At 37.5% G+C, this 18,985-nt stretch overlaps 1 protein-coding gene across 2 annotated transcripts in view; it reads right to left on the reverse strand.

Annotated features, from left to right (window-relative positions):
* Window positions 1-465: 465 nt before the first annotated feature.
* Window positions 466-18,985, reverse strand: part of LOC144598133 (paired mesoderm homeobox protein 1-like) — a 30,672-nt gene continuing 12,152 nt past the window's right edge. Inside the window, exons 4-5 of one of the 2 annotated variants that reach the window (XM_078408024.1) lie at window positions 16,983-17,158; window positions 466-1,237 (exon numbers count right to left, since the gene is read on the reverse strand). In XM_078408024.1, coding sequence (XP_078264150.1) covers window positions 1,099-1,237; window positions 16,983-17,158 — 315 coding nt within the window. In that variant the 3' untranslated portion in view covers window positions 466-1,098. Of the gene's footprint in view, window positions 1,238-16,968; window positions 17,159-18,985 lie in introns of both variants that reach the window. The other variant, XM_078408025.1, reaches the window with a different exon arrangement.

Raw genomic sequence — 18,985 nt, forward strand, 5'->3', positions numbered from 1 at the left:
AGGTGGTGAACCTGTAGAATTCTTTGCCATAGAAGGCTGTGGAGGCAAAGTCAGTAGATAATTTAAGGCAGAGATAGATAGATTCTTGATTAGTATGGGTGTCAGAGGTTATGGGGAGAAGCCAGGAGAATGGAGGTTAGGAGGGAGGGATAGATCAGCCATAATTGAATGGCAGAATAGACGATGGGCCAAGTGGCCTAATTCTACTCCTGTCACATGATAATATTCGACACTCGAATTAAGAGACACGCTACAAAATATTTAAAACAGCATTCAATTTCAGTCCAGAACCTACATGCCTTCCACCTAACTGAGCATTATAAACATTAATGCCCATTGATCCTTACCTAACTGACTTTTATGCATAGAGCATTGTTGGAACAAAATAATCAACAAAATTATTTAGAAAAAGACCCATTTTGCACCAGTAATATTTTCATAATAATTTATTGAAGTATTTCTAGTCAGATATAAATCCACGTCTTTGAATGCTTGTTTATTGTGCACAAAAGAACCATTTTTCCTTTCAGAATTGGTAAATGGTACAGACATGGGGAGAATAGGAAATCAGATTTGCCTTATCGTGAAAGAAAATGATTGGTCAACAAAAAAATAGCCTTACCAAGCTTTTCTATAGAAAAAAAATGCATTGCTAACAATAACCTTGTCATGGATACAAAATGTAAAATCTGTATAGAAACAATACAATATAACTTTAATGCAACACTCAGTTGGGGACTCATTAAAAGTCCCTTAAAAACATACATCAAAAAAATCTTGTAATTGGTCTAGCCAAAGTTTGAAAAATTGTGTCCCAGTATATTAAATCTGGGTTGGAAAACAATTATTTGACAAAACTGGAATATATACTTACTTTTGCCTTTACTTAAAGATCCACAGGGATGTAACGCGTCAGCAATTCTGGCTCTATACAGGTGAAGTATTTGTGCGCGTCAGTGTGTTTAATTAGCCTGTTGCTTTGGGATAACCTTGATGTGTGTAGTATTCATTCTTGTCCCTTCTTTGCAACCTGATTCTGATGATGTCTGTTTGCCGAGAATGTACGGACCTCTGGTTGCTATAGTCCATAAGGGGCACTCAGTTCACAGTGGGCACCTGATTTCTTTGTAAGCTGTACTCTTTGGCCTTGAGGCGAAGGTTTGCAATACTGTTGGCCATATTCATTCCTTGAGTCGGGCTAGTGGTAGCACAGTTGGAAGAGTAGCTGGCCATTGCACTGCAGGACAAACACACAATGTTGGCGAGCGAGCAACAAAACCCATGCCTTGAAATAATACCTATTGCATTGTCATTGTTACCATGGACATTTTCAACATGTTTCTAGATCAGTAGGTTTTCCTTATTTACAGAGGCAAATTACAGAGGTAAATTACAAGTGGTATTCAATATTATCAGGATCTATTTCAAGAAAAACTTTCATTGTGTAAAATGGAGGTTTAATTATATTCATAATTTTTAATGACAAAGCAAATGCAATCATGTGGCAAGACAAATTGCTCCTTTTAAATTCAGTGCATTTTGATGCAATAAAATATCGGTCTGAATCTGTACTCATGAATAAACATGCCTCGGAGTAGTTGCGTGTTCATTTAGACCCCAATCAGATGCCTACATAGAATGAGAGAATTATGTTTACAATGCACGCAACTGAGGGCAAGAGGAAGCATTTGAGAGAGATTGTAGAATTCCTAGGACAGCAAAAAGATGTGGTGGCACATGCATGATCAAGAAGTATTTAGCATAGATCACTTTTGTTGGACTATAGTAAGCCCTGGGACTAGATAACTGCTTACTGATGCAAAAATTGCAAAAATGCACATAGGAATGTTGCTGACTCAACATCCAGTTTTATGAGGGGGGGTCAAAACATGTTGGAGTCTATAATACCCTCATCCCATCGTATTTCAAAATGGAAAGCACTAAGTGGGATTAATATGTGTGAGTCTGATGCCATTTAAATGATAACCAATTTGCCACATGCTGTGCCTCTGCTTGCATTTACAGTTGTTCGACTTTATCCAATTATCCAATTATTTCACATGACACTCAAATCAATCTTTTTATGCAAAATGTCAATTTTTAGTCAGTCCCAATGGTCTGACTCACCCATTACTGATCAAAATGTCTATCTGAGTTAGCACCGTTTGCCTAAATGTGACCCATATATCTCCATTCATGTACTCGTCCAAATGCTAGGAACTCAAAACAACTTAAGAGCAGGGAAAATGTGTAAGAAGGAACTGCAGATGCTGGTTTACACAGAAGATAGACACAGAATACTGGAGCAACTCAGCGGGAAAGGCAGCATTTCTGGAGACAAAGAATAGATGACATTTTGGGTCGAGACCCTTCATCAGATGGGTCTGATGAAGGGTCTCAACCCGAAACATCACCTATTCCTTGACTCCAGAGATGCTGCCTGTCCCGCTGAGTTACTCCAGTATTTTGGGTATATTGTAAGAGCAGGAAACCTGTTCTCATGTTAAATCACTGTGAGAAAATGATGCAGGCATCAGGTGTGTATGCAGTAACATTTTCCCCCTCTTAGATCAGAACTTTCTTGAGGAGAATAACAGAAAACAGAAAAGCTTTGGATCTCGTGGAACCAATCACCAAGTTGATTTCTCTAGGAAGCACAGCAGGGCTGATGAATTTATTTTGGATAATCTGTTTCAAGCTTCCTTGTTTTGATTCTTTTTTGCTTTATTTTTACTATCGAAAGTCTCAACCTTTGCCTATCCCATGCTTAAATAAAGCAGTATCCTACATTCATGTGTCAAATTGCATTGAAGAACAATGCAGGCTCACTATCATCAGATTGTGAGTAAGTGTCTAATTTAAAAAGAGCTGGTTGCTCTTTTACTAACATAATTTAACATGCATCACCTCACTCTTTTGTTCAATAAGGAGGAATAGACAGATTGAGTGAATGGGCAAGATCATGGCATGTGGAATATAATGTAGGAAAATATGGAATTATTTACTTTGGTGCAAAAGAAAGAAAAGAAGAATAGTGTTTGAATCATGCAAATCTGAGTAATACTGATATTCAAAGGGTACTATGTATCCTTCCATGCAAACCACTTAAATGCAACATGCAATTACAGTCAGCAATTAGGACGGTAAATGGTATGTTGGCTTTTACTGAGCGAGTATTTGAGTAACAGAGTAAAAAGATATATTGCAATTCCCCAGGGCTAGGATGAGACTGTACATAGAATATTGGGTACAATTTTGGTCTCCTTACCTAGCAAATATACATTTTCCATTGAGGGAGTGCAGTGAGGGTTCAATGCAATGGTTCCTGTGATGGCCTGTTTGCTATGTGAGAAGACAATGAGTAATCTAGACCTGGTGAAGTCTTTGGAACTTACAAAGTTCTTGCATCTTACACAGTGTAATAAATGTGGCGAGCATGTTTGGCCTGATTGAGGAGCCTAAAACCAGGGGTCACAGTCTCAGACTAAAGGATATGCTATTTAGGACTGAACTGAAGGAAAACATATGTCTGAGAAGTTGGGAAGTTTCTTCACTCAGGATAGTAAATCTTTGGAATTCTCTATCCTGGAAGATTGTGATGACTGAGTCACTGAGTTCATTCAAATATAGAGATTGATTGAGTATTATTTCTGAGGGAGTCAAAGGTTAGAGGGATTGTGTGGGAAGATCAGACAGAAGGAGAAGATCAACCATGATCTTGATGAACAGCAGAGCAGATTCTAAGAGCTAAATGTCTTAGGTACTAATGTACTTATCAGCACTGAAACTGAGATCCACCAGTCCTAATAGGGCATATTTCAATACAAGAAAACAACAGAAACCACAGAATTGAAATAACAACCACAAACAATGCTCTTAACTCGTGCAATAGCACAACTTTTTACTGATTTATAAACCTTTTAAATAATAGCATTGTTGTCCAAAACATAATCTTTGCATACATTCTTTACTTTCAATTGAAACCCTATCCTAAATCTAAATCACTACACTTTCATGACTTCATCACAACTCAGAAACAATATAGATTGACAGGTTGACACAATGGCTAACAATGAACATATGTGCTTAGGAATTTAATAATTTATATTATCAGCTAGTGAAAATAATCAGGAATGCACATAATTTGATCATAGGTATACATAAATTATGGAGGACCTAGATATTACATAGATACCATGATACTTTCCCTATGTCTTTAGTTTGGAATAACAAATTTTTGTTCTCAATTGTTACTTTTTCATTTGAATAAATATTTGCTTTATTTACTCAAGGAGCAATTGTAGGTATTAACTATATTCGACAATAAGAGGATAGTACAACATATGTATTTTGTTGTAATCATTTGTGTGCATGTGTTTCTGAGGCAGACAGAGACAGAGGAAAACACAGAGGTAAACAGACAGGCATGAGTTGAACCCTGTTGTTACATGCTCTCTGACAAACCTCAACTACAGTTCTGTAAAATAATAACTGTTGCGTGTTACTGGTTCGTGCTCTTTACATCAAGGTATTATGGGTACAGTGTATATTAATGTGATTGATACATACCTATTGTGTACAGAGGAATTGTGGATGGGATTTATGGAGTCCAATAGGATGTACGGCCAAAGAGACTAGCTGAAGGATAATGTTGATCCTCAAGTGTATACAGTCTGTTTAGAAAGGTTGTGCACAGAAAATGTGGAAATTACCCTTGATGTACTGGTATAATGTTCTATTGACATCAGTTAATTGACAAGGCAATCACTCCAAATTAATAACCAGTCTCAAGTGAATAAATACATTTCAGATTGCGTAGCACAGCAATAGAATTAAAATCACAGACTCATGTGCCCGCCCATGTCTGTGTTTGCCTATGTGTGGGTGCATTAATGTTCCGATCATCAGTCACTATTCTACACACAAACAAGATCTAATTGAAACTATAGAGTCTAAACTTCAATAGAAAGTGTCCACTACATTTATGGTTGCTGGGATAATCCTATCTCAGAGAACCATGGACTCTTACTATAAAGAAGGAAGATATTTGGGCCTCTTGCTGTGCCAGCTCTTTGAAATAACAGTCATGCTTCAATTCACATTTTTGCTTTTAATGTGGGCCTGCAGTTCCTCATCCTCAGGAACTTGTTCAACCATCTTAAAATCATTAACTGAATCAACTTCCACTACCTCATCATGCTGAGCATTGAAGATCTCAAAGACAAGAAGTTTCCTTGTCTCGTTTTCTGCCAAAGGTTTATAATCTATGAACTCTGGCAATTGATTCACCCAGCAGAGAAAATAGTTTATCTTAAAAAACTTTACATCATATTGAAAGTCTCAATAAAATCTAATCTTAACCTTCTCTGATACAACACAAATTTTGTAGGTTTTGCAACTTTTTCTCATAATTGAAGTTCCTCATCTTGGTAGTGTTTTAATAAACCTATTTATTATATATTATATATTATATATTTTCTTAAGTGTGCTGCCCAAAATTGACACAATGCTCCAGCTGAGATCTCACCAATGGTTTATAAATCAATGATCTCTTAGCTTTTATGTACTATGCCTCTACATTAAGCAGTCTGTATACTTTTGAAATTACATTAACCTCTCCTATCACCTTTACAAATTTGTGCATATTGTTTGACTTCATATTTATTTTTCTAAACCATGCCATTTATTGTTTATTATCTTCTTCCCAAGTTATTCCTCCTAAATAAGTCTTTACCACCTTGCCACATTAAGCTTCTTCTACCAAGCTTCTGCCCAGTTCATCACTTTTACATCATCCAGAAGTGAACAACAGTCATCATAATTTGTGCATCATCTTCAACCATTGCCTTCTACTCCCAAGTCTAGGTTTCTAAGATGAAGAAGAGCAATGGACCTAAAACATTGTAGGAAACATTACTGCAAGCCACCTCCCAGTGTAAAAGTATTCTTCTTCCAATACCATCCCCTGCTTTCTGTCTCTGATGCAAATTATATCTCAATAACATCATGTTGCTCTTAATCACATATGCTTTCAGTCTTCATTGTTAGTCTCGGTAAAGCTTGGTCAATATCCTGTATGTATGTATCATCGTATTATCTATCTCAGCACCTTCACCAGCCTTAACACAATACCTTAAAGAATTCCATCCACTTAGTCAGATATGTTGTGGCTTTATTTCAAACATTTCTAACTTAGCAGTTTATTTTGCCCCGATAAATGATTTCCAATATTTTTCCTGTTTAAGGGATGGACTTGTAGCTCTCAAGGTCCCTGCAGAAATCTAGGATAGATTCTATTCAGACTGGTTGACTTCCCTGTGAAATTCCATTCTTAAACCAATGTATTCTGATAGTATAATTGCAAAACTGTACATGTCCTTGTGTAAACAGTTCAAATGTGAGAGACATCTAGTGTTTTTAAGTTACATTCCTTTTCTCCTGTGCATATATTTAATTGTGCTGTTGGAAGCCAAAATTCAAGGAGCATAGTTGGCAAGATTATTATTTGGAAGTGGATGCCTTAGGGTGAAATTTTTTGCTTAATTTTTAGTTATAAATCCATAGTCAAAAATAATTAATGAACATATGTTTTTGACATGCTTATAAATGTTTATACAGTACAACACATCTGTTGATTCCTGCCCCCAATCATTATGAGGAGCTTGCACATTTTGAACAGCACGTGTGGAAGTCCTAAAATTACAATTGTTTAAAATCAATGTGAAATTCCACCCAGTATTTTAGCGGTAAAGAGAAATAAATAATTTTTCTGATGAGCATGGACATACAATTGGCTCCTCAAGCTTGCTCCAGCATTCTGATGCTGAATTTAACCTCAATTCCATGTTCCCACATTCCTCCAATAATTTTCCACCCCTTGCCTATCAGGAATCTATCTACTTATGCCTTAACATATTCAAAGACTGATTCTACTGCTATTTGACAGAAAGTTGCAAAGACTCAAGATTTTGAAGAGAAAACCCTTTAGCGTCATTTCTATCTGAAATGGGCAAGTGCTTATTTTAGCCAGCATCTCCTAATTCTAGATTCTCCCACAAGAGGAACTATCCTCTCTAACCTGCAAAACAGCTTCATGAACTTGCATACTTTATCAAGTTACCTCTCCAGCATATTCAAGCCTAACCTGGCCTCATATGACAACGTGTCCATTTTGGGAGTCAGTCCAATAATCCTTCCCTGTCCAGTGTATAGTCATCCATCCTAATCTAAGTAAACAGTGCCTGAGATGTAGTTTCATTAATGCTCTGTATAACATAAGTAAAAAAGTACTTTTGCATTCAATTCTGATGACAATAAAGAGCAACATTAGCGTTCTTAATTACTTGCTGTATCTGTATTCTAGCCTTTTGCAAAACATGCACAACATTTTCCTTTACCTTTTGGTGATCTTTTATCATACAGATAATATGCATTTAGTTTCCTGCCAAAAAGGATAATTTCACATCTACCAACATTAAAATATATTCCTTGGATCTTTACCCCCTCACCTAATTGATCAAAATACCTTTGTAACCTCCTTACGAATTCTTCACAAATAATATTTACCTATTTTTATGGCTTCAATAAATTTAGCAACTCCGCCTTCATTCAAATTAGTTATTAAATTGTAAAAAGTTGAAATGCCAGGAGCGATTTCTGAGGCATGCTACACATCACATGTTGTCGACGAGAAATAACATATTTCCCTACTCTGTTTCTCGTTAAGCAGCCTGTTTTATACGTAAGATTCGAAACAAGAGCTCTTATATTCTGCAATAACTTTCGATGCAGCACTTCATCAAAAGCCTTCTGAAAACCTAAGTGCAATACATTCACTGTTTCCCCTTTACCCGTAGCAGTTTACTTTTTAAAAGTACTCCAATAAATTGGTCAAACACAATTTCCCTCTGACAAAACCTTGTTGAATTTGCCTGATTATCTTAATTTTCCATGTGCCCTGTTGTAATGACTTAAGTAACATATTTTAACATTTTCTAATGGCAGATGTTCTTCTGAAATTTTCAAATAGGTTTTTTTTAAATCCTTGCTGCATTATCCAGTATATTTTATGTTTTGTTAAATATCTTTCACGGCACTTTAAAATTTGGAAAAACTCCAAGACTGCATGTCCTTAAGCATGTTGTGCCTAATCCACGCAATGGGATGTGAGTTGCAAGTAATTTTGGGAACAATTATATCCCACAGCAGGTTCCCCCGAAATAGTGGGCATTCCAAAGTATTTATTTTTCTCTGGTTAGAAAACAGGAGAGGGAAAAAATAAGGCCTGTGCGTAATAATTACTAATACAGTCTGTACAGACAGGAGGAAAGGGATCTTTTGTCATTAAAATCATAAATTGTGGGGCACAAAAATAACAAGGTTAAGACAACCCCCAGTGGCAGTGGATTGGCAATAGTACAAATATTACTTTTTCAAATTACTCTACATTGCAGATGGTCTGACTATGGATTGAATACATTGTAATGAGCATGTTTTAGTTTAGTTTATTATCATGTGCACCGAGGTACAGTGAAAAGATTTTTGTTGAGATGCTGAGAAAGAATTATAGGTGATAGACACAAAACGCTGGAGTAACTCAGCGGGTCAAGCAGCATCGCTGTCGAAAAGGAATAGGTGACGCTTCGGGTCAACACCCTTCATCAACGGGATTATAGGTCGTTATTAATGCACATATTACAACTCTGCCCTGCACTACTAATCATTTATAGAGGAACATTTACATTTTCACATCTCTGCTGTATCTCGGTGGATAAACACAATGCCTATCGTAACATCAAACAATAAAAATCAAGTTATTGCCGCATCTACAGTCTGCACATATTTAACAATCAGCTATATAAATTGCAAAGTTTAAAATAGCCTCATCTAGTTTACCCAAAATAGCCAGTGTTTCAAGGGCTAATCACTGAAGCTACACAAGTAGGCCATTGTTGTTGTGGTTAGTTTTTTGGTGATGCCCATCACACTTTCTAAATATTTAAGGATCGGATCTGATTAAACTGTGCTGGCCCCCAGTTGGCAAATTTGACCAGCCATTCACAATGACGGTTAGAATCATAGTGTTATACAGCACGGAAACAGGCCCTTCAGCCCAACTCATCCATGCTGTCTATCTGAGCAGATCTGTTTGCCTTTGTTTGGCCCATATCCCTCTCTTTTCTATCCATGTACCTTCACATATGTTGGGAACTCAAAAGGAATTAGAGCAGAGCTGGTTGATCACAGATAGAATGTGATGCAAGCTTCAGAGTGGATCATGTCAGAATGAACCATGTTCATGTATCATTGCTTATTGTCCAAGACCTTTCACCAGCACAGTGAAAAAAACACCACTAATGATTAGTGAATCGAAAGCAACATGACATGATTGCACAGAAGTTAAGGGAAAGAATGTATTGCAAAAAATGATTAAAAGGAAAATATGTGAAAATAAAATAAAAATAACTGAATAATTGTTTCTGGAAAGTTGTGTTAGCCAGTTCAGGGAGTTTCTCTAAATGCATATCATTCCTTTCTTAATGCTGAAATAACTGTGGGAAGACTTTATATATTAACATTACCATTACAATAGCAAAGTTCCCTCCTAAATACTGCATTTTCTAAAATGTTAAAATTGAGATCTATATTTCAACTTTCGATAAGATAGGCATAAAATGGGAGCTTATAAAAATGCTACCCGATTAATTAATTAACAGCTGAATTAATTAATTAGGTAGCACTTATGTACCTAATTAATGCCTATAATGAATTGTTAATTCTTACAATAAGCACAACTTTTTCTAATATTTTTCAGTCCATCCATTATAACTATTGCTGTGTGGAACAGATGTATGAATAGTTAGAGAGTAAAATAAAGAAGGACCTAATGGTGGAGCATGGCAATCAAAGATTAATGGAGGCACCATTATATAGTGAGTTACGAGTTCAGGAGAGTTGAAGCACAGTGAAGAACATGCTTGTTGTTGACACCCAGTTTAATTCCCCATTTCATTCCCACTCTGATTGGCCTGTGATCTATTGCATTGTCATAACGAGGCACATTGCAAGCTTGAGAAACAGAACTCATTTTAAGTCAGGGCATGGTGCAATCTTCTGGACTCACTATGGAATTATAAACCAGATAACTTGCCTTCCCTGCATGAAAACTGTCCAGTTCTTCTTTGGGTCAGTCATCTGCAAGATTAGCTCAGAATTATTTTTCATCTTTAGCACTGCCTGATCTACTGGGCATTTCTAACAACTCTGCATTTTGCACGTTTTACATTCCTATGTTCATATTCTCCCGCTCCATATAAATATTAGTTCATAGCTTCCATGTCACTTTTTGTTCATGTTCACTCTCGCTAACTGTCCTCAGTAATCTATGAATGAAGTTACTTCATTAACAAATGATTCCCACTGCAATTCTGGCCTCACCCTGTTGGAAATATTCCCCTTGTCTTGTCCATGCTTCTCCTCCCCTCTCTGCGCTTCAAATCCCCCTAATTTTCTCCATTTCCCAGTTCTGATAGTTTCTTCAATGTGAAAGATAAATTGTACTTTGTGCCCATGGGTGCACTGCAGATTGATATTTTGTGTATAGTGGATTCATTCTGAAATGGTCAATTTTTCTTCAGTTTTTCTGTGATTATGATTAATCACCAGCCAAATTTCTTAACTTCTCACGTTAGAGACAGAGATTGCAAAAGGGGTTTCCAGCACAGAAGAAGCTCAAAGAATGGAAAATGCAAAGTGCTGGGAGAACCCAATGGATCAGAGAGCATCTGTGGAGGGGATGGACAGGTTATAATCCCTCCACAGATGCCGCCTGACCCGCTGAATACCTCCAGCACTTTGTGTTTTTCTCAAGATTTCAGCATCTGCAGTCTCTTGTGTCTCCTTAAAGGGTGGATGATTTTGTAGAATGGGGGTAGTATACAATGAGGTGAGTGTAAATGTCACAAAAGAAAACAGCCACTTCTGAGGAAAGGAGGAGACAATGTGGACAGTAATAAAGAGAAAGCAAATAGGGACCAAAATACAACTTTAAAATAAAATGAATTAATTCAAACAAAATGCTCTGTTGGATCATATGAGATGGCACTTAATAAACTTTTATCACACCAGTAAGGATGAGCCGGATGGAGGCCAATATTTGTTTACAAGGAGAGAAATTATATGTCAGATTTGTATCAGCTGGCTGGTAGGACCCTGCTCCAGATCTAACTCTCCAGTTTCTTTTGATGAAGAATTATGTACTGTTCATGAGTTCATGTGAGGAGAGGAACGAGCAAGGAAGTCGTATTGTCAGTATGTAGGATGCAAGAATGCAGAATCATTTAAAAAAATGTTTTATGCATTGTGGGCTTCAAGGACTACAAGGACACCCCTAGTACTTGAAGTGCACATTTCCCCCCTCTCTCTTGTTGAATTAATCATAGGATGAGTCGCGCCCTGGCCACTCCCTCTCCAAAAGGTACAGAAGTGTGAAAACGCACACCACCAGATTCTGGCACAGTTTCTTCTCAGCTGTTATCAGGCAACTGAATCATTGTAATCATGTCTTGTCTTTCTGTTGACTGGTTAACAAGCAACAAAAGCTTTTCACTGTACCTTGGTACACGTGACAATAAACTAAACATGAATAATCAATTTCTACTAGTTTTGGGAAATCTGAATGATTTACTCTTGGGTTGCTAACCATCTGTAACAAAAACTGATGGAATTTTGTGCACCATAAAAAAAAACCTTGGACTAAGCCATAATAAATGTGATTTTTTTCCCACTCCATCCCAATTTGTATTTACTAATCCTATTGGTAAAATTCTCGAAGCAGGAATTTTATCCGACGTGTGAAAATGAGGTGAACCTCATTAGTAGAAATAGATTCCCACTGGGAGGTGGTGTTTGAATAATGAGCTGATTCGGTAAGTAATTTGCATATGTAAATTGGCCGCGGATAGGCTGGTTATATAGATTAATGTCGTGCACATTAATTATAAAATAATATCTGAAAATTGGTTCTTAAACCATGACCTTTTTCCCCCTCTATATTTAAAAATGTTAGCGAAATGCTATATTATTAGGACTTTGTGCCAATCATATAAATGCTTGAAGACGTTGGTCCAAGGCTCATATTCCAAGTCAACAAATGAGTTGAGAAATCCAAAAATAGTGTTTAGATTAGTTTGGTTTAGAGATACTGCGTGGGAACAGGCCCTTCGGCCCACCAGGTCCATGCCGACCAGGGATCTCCATACATTATCCTACACACTATGGACAATTTACCATTTTTACCAAAGCCTAATTAACCTACAAACCTATACATGTTTGGAGTGTGGGAGGAAACCTGAGCACCCATGGAAAACCCTTGTGGTCAAGGGGACAACGTACAAACTCCACACAGACAGCACCCGGGCCTCTGGCAACTTTACCACTGCGCCACTTTGCCGCCGATTAGGTAATATCAAGCTTGGGAACATCATGGATGTATGAAGAAAAGACCATGGGTGGAAGGTATTCCCACCTGCCAAATTCTTAGCGTATGTGGGTTAACAGAACAAAACTGGATACATAGATGAAAGAAAATTGAAATGCAATGTAGATAATTTTTTTAATAAAAAATTAAAAAATAATGATCTGAAATTAATTTTATCATATTAACGTATTTAAAAGTGCCACAAAATATGCTTCTACATTAAAGTTGTTACATTAGTGCAAGTTGTTGCTCTAATATAAGGAGCTACATGGGATTAACTATGTTCCCTGAGAACTGGCTCTAAAATTTATAAAGCTCATGGGACGGTAACTATACAATTATTTGACTCTTGCAATCTGATAGGGTGCAGTATTGTATTCCATACACCTTCTCGGTGTTTGATATCAATTTCAGCCATGCTGCAATTATTGCACAAAGGGAGGGAGACTGTGTCTACGGACCAAGCTTATCCATTATGTGTTGCTGAGCCAGTGGTGTGGGAGTAATATACAGTATGTAGATTTTAGCAAGGTCAGATTGACCTCAAAATGAAAATCCATTGGATGCAAGGCAAAGTGACAAGCTGGATTCAAAGTGCCTGAGTGATAGAAAGCAAAGTCTATTCTAACCATTGCTGACTGCAAGGCTATTTACTACGGGGGTACCTGGGCTCATTGTGATATATATGTATCAATGGTTTAGACATAAAAATAAAGGACGTCATTAAACCATTTGTAGAAAATGCCAACTTAGGTTTATGGTTGAAACTGAAGGACAAAGCTCCATACTGCAGGGCAATATCAATAGGCTAAAGTGGGTAGGAAAATGGCAAATTAAATTAAACCATTTAACTGTGAAGTAATGCATTCACAGAGGAAATACACAGTAAAAGGTAAGCTACTGGGAACTGTGGAGAATCTTAAGATTGTTGGGCAGGTATAAACTTAGAACACTAAGTTGTGCCGAACATGTTGGCAAGTTAAACTGATCTCCTCTGCCTGTACATGATCCATATCCCTCTATTCCTTGCACTTCCATATACCTATCTAAAAGCCTCTTTAACTATCGAATATGCCTCCATCACCACCCCTGGTGCTGCGTTCCAGGCCCTCAAGATTCGCTGTGTAAAAACATATATATATATATATAATATATATATATTATATATGTAGCGATGTAAGTACATTAAAAAATAATGTCTTCCCTTGTATCCAATGGATTTTCAAATAAGAGTGGCTAGGTTGTTCAAAGGGGTGTGGACAATTAATTGTAAGAAAGATTAGCTAGTATTTTCCACTCTTTAGAACTGAGCAATGTGTCTCGGTTAACTGCTTGAAGTCTGAACTGGACGTGGTAAAGCAAGAGGGTAAAGTGGAGGACAGTTGTACGAGGAACTCCATCACGCAAATAGAAATAATGTGGTCACCAAGTGAGTTTATTTTGGCAATCTTGTTAACAGTATTGTTCTCTTAACTCTTAGCATTATTTCCTGGTAGGTTTGTAATTATTAATTTTCACAGTAACATTGAAAAATATTCAATCCAATCAGTTAACCTGGATTCCATGATTATATTTATTGCCATATATTGAAACAACCCTATTTTCTACTCAGCTGTTTAGTGTGACAGCTGGCACAGGTTGATATAGAAATTGACCTCTGTGTGAAAATTATTGAGCTATTGGCTGTTAATGTTGATAATATTCATCTCAATCATTGATGGTTTCTGTTACACAGTTTTTAAAAAGTGGGAGCAAATGTTGAAAAGTATGACTGGTAAGGTTCTGCTGTGTCTGTATTTTGATCTTTTTGCACACAATATTCAAACCATTGAATAGAATTGAATTGAATAGATTTTACAGGTTGTGTAATAGGTCAATAAATGTATCAGCTTCCAACCGGTTGCAAGTTAAATTAACCTTCCCATACACTATTTCAGTCCTGTTGTTTATCCACTAAGCTGTCTGCTTCAATCTACATTGTTCGTCTTCCAAATCAAAATCATCTCCATTGTATTTTCAACGTAACATTTTGTACTAAAAGGTATAGTGAATATCCATTTCCAAATACAATGCTGAATTGTCAGAATTATAATTAATATAATGGAGTTCTGCCTACGTGCTACTTATCCCATTTGTTCTTCTTTCAGCAGAGGGATAGATGTTTGAATAAAACTTCTCCATGTAATGTCATGATGCCCACTTACATTAAATAGTTGCTAGAAAAAGGTGTGGCGGTACCCAGCCCTCTTAACTGATGAAATCACTAGAGTATAGTTTCATGATATCTTGTAAAAAAAAATTGTTGCCTTGCTACCTCTTAGTGTCAGCGTTAAATATAAAACAGATCATAGTGAGGGAAGTGAGAGGTTGTATCAATGTATAATATTTACCATTATCTGACATTCCCCCTAAAAAGCATTACTTATCTTCATTTAGCCTTAAACATGAAACTGATAGCAAATTAAAAGCCATAATATACTATATACTATATAGTATAGTTATTCTATACTTCACATTTATTCATAGTTTAGAATAAATTCATTATTTATACTATGAATAAAGCATGGTACCAACAATATCAGATAAAACCTATCCATTCGATATGACCTAGCACTGAATTTCAAATTACACAATACTTAAGCTGCCTTCTATTTACATCCACCAGGTTAAAATCCATTGCTATGATTGCTATGAAGAACACAGTACTGAAAGATCTCTTTCCTGAATCCACTAATTAACAAAGAGCAAACTTTTAACAAGTCACAGCTGGTTCCTGGTGAGTATGAGATGAACCATCAAAAAATTAACCATCTAATTACAGATTAATTTACAACAGAAAAAGTACTCTCACAATCTGGATCTATAATTAATAGCCAGTAATTATTGTTTTAAGTTCAGTCTCTTGAATGATGGAAAGGCAATATAGTTATAATTATAATATTTAATCATGTATGTATGGTGTAGTGAGTGGAATTGATTGAAAGTGCAATAACATTATTTACTCTTGTGGTGGTGCTTGGAAAAAATATTATTCTTCGCATTAAGTGCAATGGGGAATGGCTTCCTTTGATTTTAAATAATTAAATTTGAAAATTGTAATAAAGTATCATGCTTAGAGAATGAACATTGGCATTAGGATCACCTGTATTTCAATAGAGTCAAATGCACCAGGTGGAGTTAAATTTGAATATGGATTTTGAATACTTATTCTCCAAAGAACATTTAGCATCCTCAGGAGAATACTCTCAATATCCTGCTTATGTCTTTTTAATGTACCCTAATCAATATGCGCTATTTCAGTATTAAGTACAGTAAAAGTTATATACTAGTTCATGCCAGTGAGTTACATTTGAGATTTCATGTATAAACATTTAATTCATGAAATATTTTAATGTTTTATATACCTTCCTAAATCTATTGAATAATGCTGCACATTGGTTAACATTTTGTTCCTTAACCAAATGGGAAATGAGTTCCTTGTTCATAATTTAGTTCCTTATTTACCACTGCTAACAGTCTGCTGCCAAAGTGCTAGCTTTGTTTTCCTTCCATTATAAATTGCCATGGGGACATTGATGTTTTGCTGCCGAGAAACATGCCTACTGAAATGTTTATTACTTTGTGTCCTGATGATCTGAAGCAAAGAGTACCGGCTATCTAGACATTTTTCTGACAAAGACAGATAATAGCACAGGTGCACATTTCTTTGGTCACGTTGGGACCTTTATTGAGGACAGTTGGGATTAGGGAAATGCTGGATGGGCTCTACCCTGGATTTAACTTAAACTTCCTGTCAAATTTCCCTTAGATTATGAAAATGTTCAGAACCATATCTCAGTCTGAATGTACAAGTCACAACAAAATCTCCAATGGATCATTGCCACCGTATTGAGAATGAGCACACACTTCTCTGATATTCACCAGTCCCTGGCCTGTAGGTAATTATCTAATTATATAAATCTATTGAATTATTTGTTCCTTGTGATGCTTGCGCTTGCCCAAGAAAACACTTTAAGCACCTTTTATTTCTACAACACCTTTAAGTTTATAGGGAAGATCCAAAAGGCTTGCCAACGGAAGCATATTTGAAATCCAATCACCTCTATAAATTTGATGCTGCTACCACACATTTCCACTATTCTGTGTGGACCGCCTCCATATATCACTGCAGTTAAGTAGTTGACATATCACATCCATGCTCTGCATTAACCAAAGGACTAAACCAGGATAAGTGTTCGTGGGTTTGGGTGGTTAAATTTTAGTTATGCTTGGAGAGAAATTGATGGTCATATTTGAATTGTTCTCAGCGCGGAGTTAATACCAGACTGCATGATCTGGAATCGGGGGTTACAGCATCCAATTGTTTACACGTATTGACGATGTGAAATACAGCGCCATGTAGGGGCAGTTAAATCGGAGTCTTGGAGGCTGCAGTCAGATTGGCTGTGACTATGCAAAGGCAATTTCCAGACAATATATATCTATATTACCAATAAGAGATTACCCATATGGAGATGTCGTTCCCCAGGACAGGTAATCCTGGGCTCTTGGCGCTGGGCGCGGTGCCATCGGCTGCTCCACCGCCTCTCCGCTGAATGACTTGAGGATGGACGCATTTTTACTGGCCAGTAAGGCCCTCTCATTTCGACGGAATTTCGCCCTTCTGTTTTGAAACCAAACCTGGGGAAGAGGGAGAACAAACAAAAATAAATCCATTGCGTTTAAACGTCATTATCCATTCCAATTTTGACCAAAACAGATGAGGCCATTTTCTGGGAGACTCAAAAGGCTGCAGATGCTGGAATATTTAGTGACATCAAAAAACACAAAAGTGCTGGAGGGACTCAGCGGCTCCGGCAGCGTTAGTGGAAGCGATGGACAGGCCATGTCTCAGATAGACACAACATGCTGGAGTAACTCAGCGGGATAGGCATCATCTCTGGACAGAAGGGATCGGTGACGTTTCGGGTCATAGAAACATAGAAACATAGAAAATAGGTGAAGGAGGTCATTCGGCCCTTCGAGCCAGCACCACCATTCGTTGTGATCATGGCTGTTCATCCACAATCAGTAACCTGTGCCCAAATTCTCCCTATATCCATTGATTCCACTAGCCCCCAGAGCTCTATTTAACTCTTAAATCCATCCAGTGATTTGGCCTCCACTGCCCTGTGTGGCAGAGAATTCCACAAATTCACAACTCTCTGAGTGAAAAAGTTGCTTCTCACCTCAGTTTTAAATGGCCTCCCCTTTATTCGAAGACTGTGGCCCCTGATTCTGTACTCCTCCAACATTGGGAACATGTTTCCTGCATCTAGCTTGTCCAGTCCTTTTATAATTTTATATGTCTCTATAAGATCTCCTCTGGTTCTTCTAAACTCCAGTGAATACAAGCCTAATATTTTCAATCTTTCCTCATACGGCAGTCCCGCCATCCCAGGGATCAATCTCGTGAACCTACGCTGCACTGCCTCAATTACAAGGATGTCCTTCCTCAAATTAGGAGACAAAAACTGTACACAATACTCCAGATGTGGTCTCACCAGGAGACATAAAACTGTAGAAGAACCTCTTCACTCCTATACTGAAATCCTCTCGTTATGAAGGCCAACATGCCATTAACTTTCTTCACTGCCTGCTGTACCTGCACGCCAACTTTCAGTGACTGGTGTACAAGGACACCCAGGTATCGCTGCACTTCCCCCTTACCTAACCTGACACCATTGAGATAATATAAGAAGATAACTGCAGATGCTGGTACAAATCGAAGGTATTTATTCATAAAATGCTGGAGTAACTCAGCAGGTCAGGCAGCATTTCGGGAGAGAAGGAATGGGTGACGTTTCGGGTCGAGACCCTTCTTCAGACTGAAGACCATTGAGATAATAATCTGCCTCCTTGTTTTTGCCGCCAAAGTGGATAACCTCACATTTATCTACATTATACTGCACCTGCCATGCATCTGCCCACTCACTCAACCTGTCCAGGTCACCCTGCAACCTCCTAACATCCTCTTCGGAGTTCACACTGCCACCCAGCTTTGTGTCATCTGCAAACTTGCTAGTGTTACTTCTAATTCCTTCATCCAAATCATTAATATATATGGTAAATAGTTGCAACCCCAACACCGAGCCTTGCGCCACTGCCTGCCATTCTGAAAAGGACCCGTTTACTCCTACTCTTTGCTTCCTGTCTGCCAACCAATTCTCTATCCGTGTCAACACCCTACCCCCAATACCATGTGCTCTAATTTTGCTCACCAATCTCGTGTGTGGGACCTTATCAAAGGCTTTCTGAAAGTCTAGATACACTACATCCACTGGCTCCCCTTCATCCATTTTACTTGTCACATCCTCAAAAAATTCCAGAAGATTAGTCAAGCATGATTTCCCTTTCATAAATCCATGCTGACTTGTACTTATCCTTTTACTGCTATCCAAATGCACCGTTATTACCTCTTTAATAATTGACTCCAGCATCTTCCCCACCACCGATGTCAGGCTAACT

This window comes from Rhinoraja longicauda, chromosome 11, assembly GCF_053455715.1.
Source record: "Rhinoraja longicauda isolate Sanriku21f chromosome 11, sRhiLon1.1, whole genome shotgun sequence".
In the NCBI taxonomy this organism is placed as follows: Eukaryota; Metazoa; Chordata; class Chondrichthyes; order Rajiformes; family Arhynchobatidae; genus Rhinoraja; species Rhinoraja longicauda.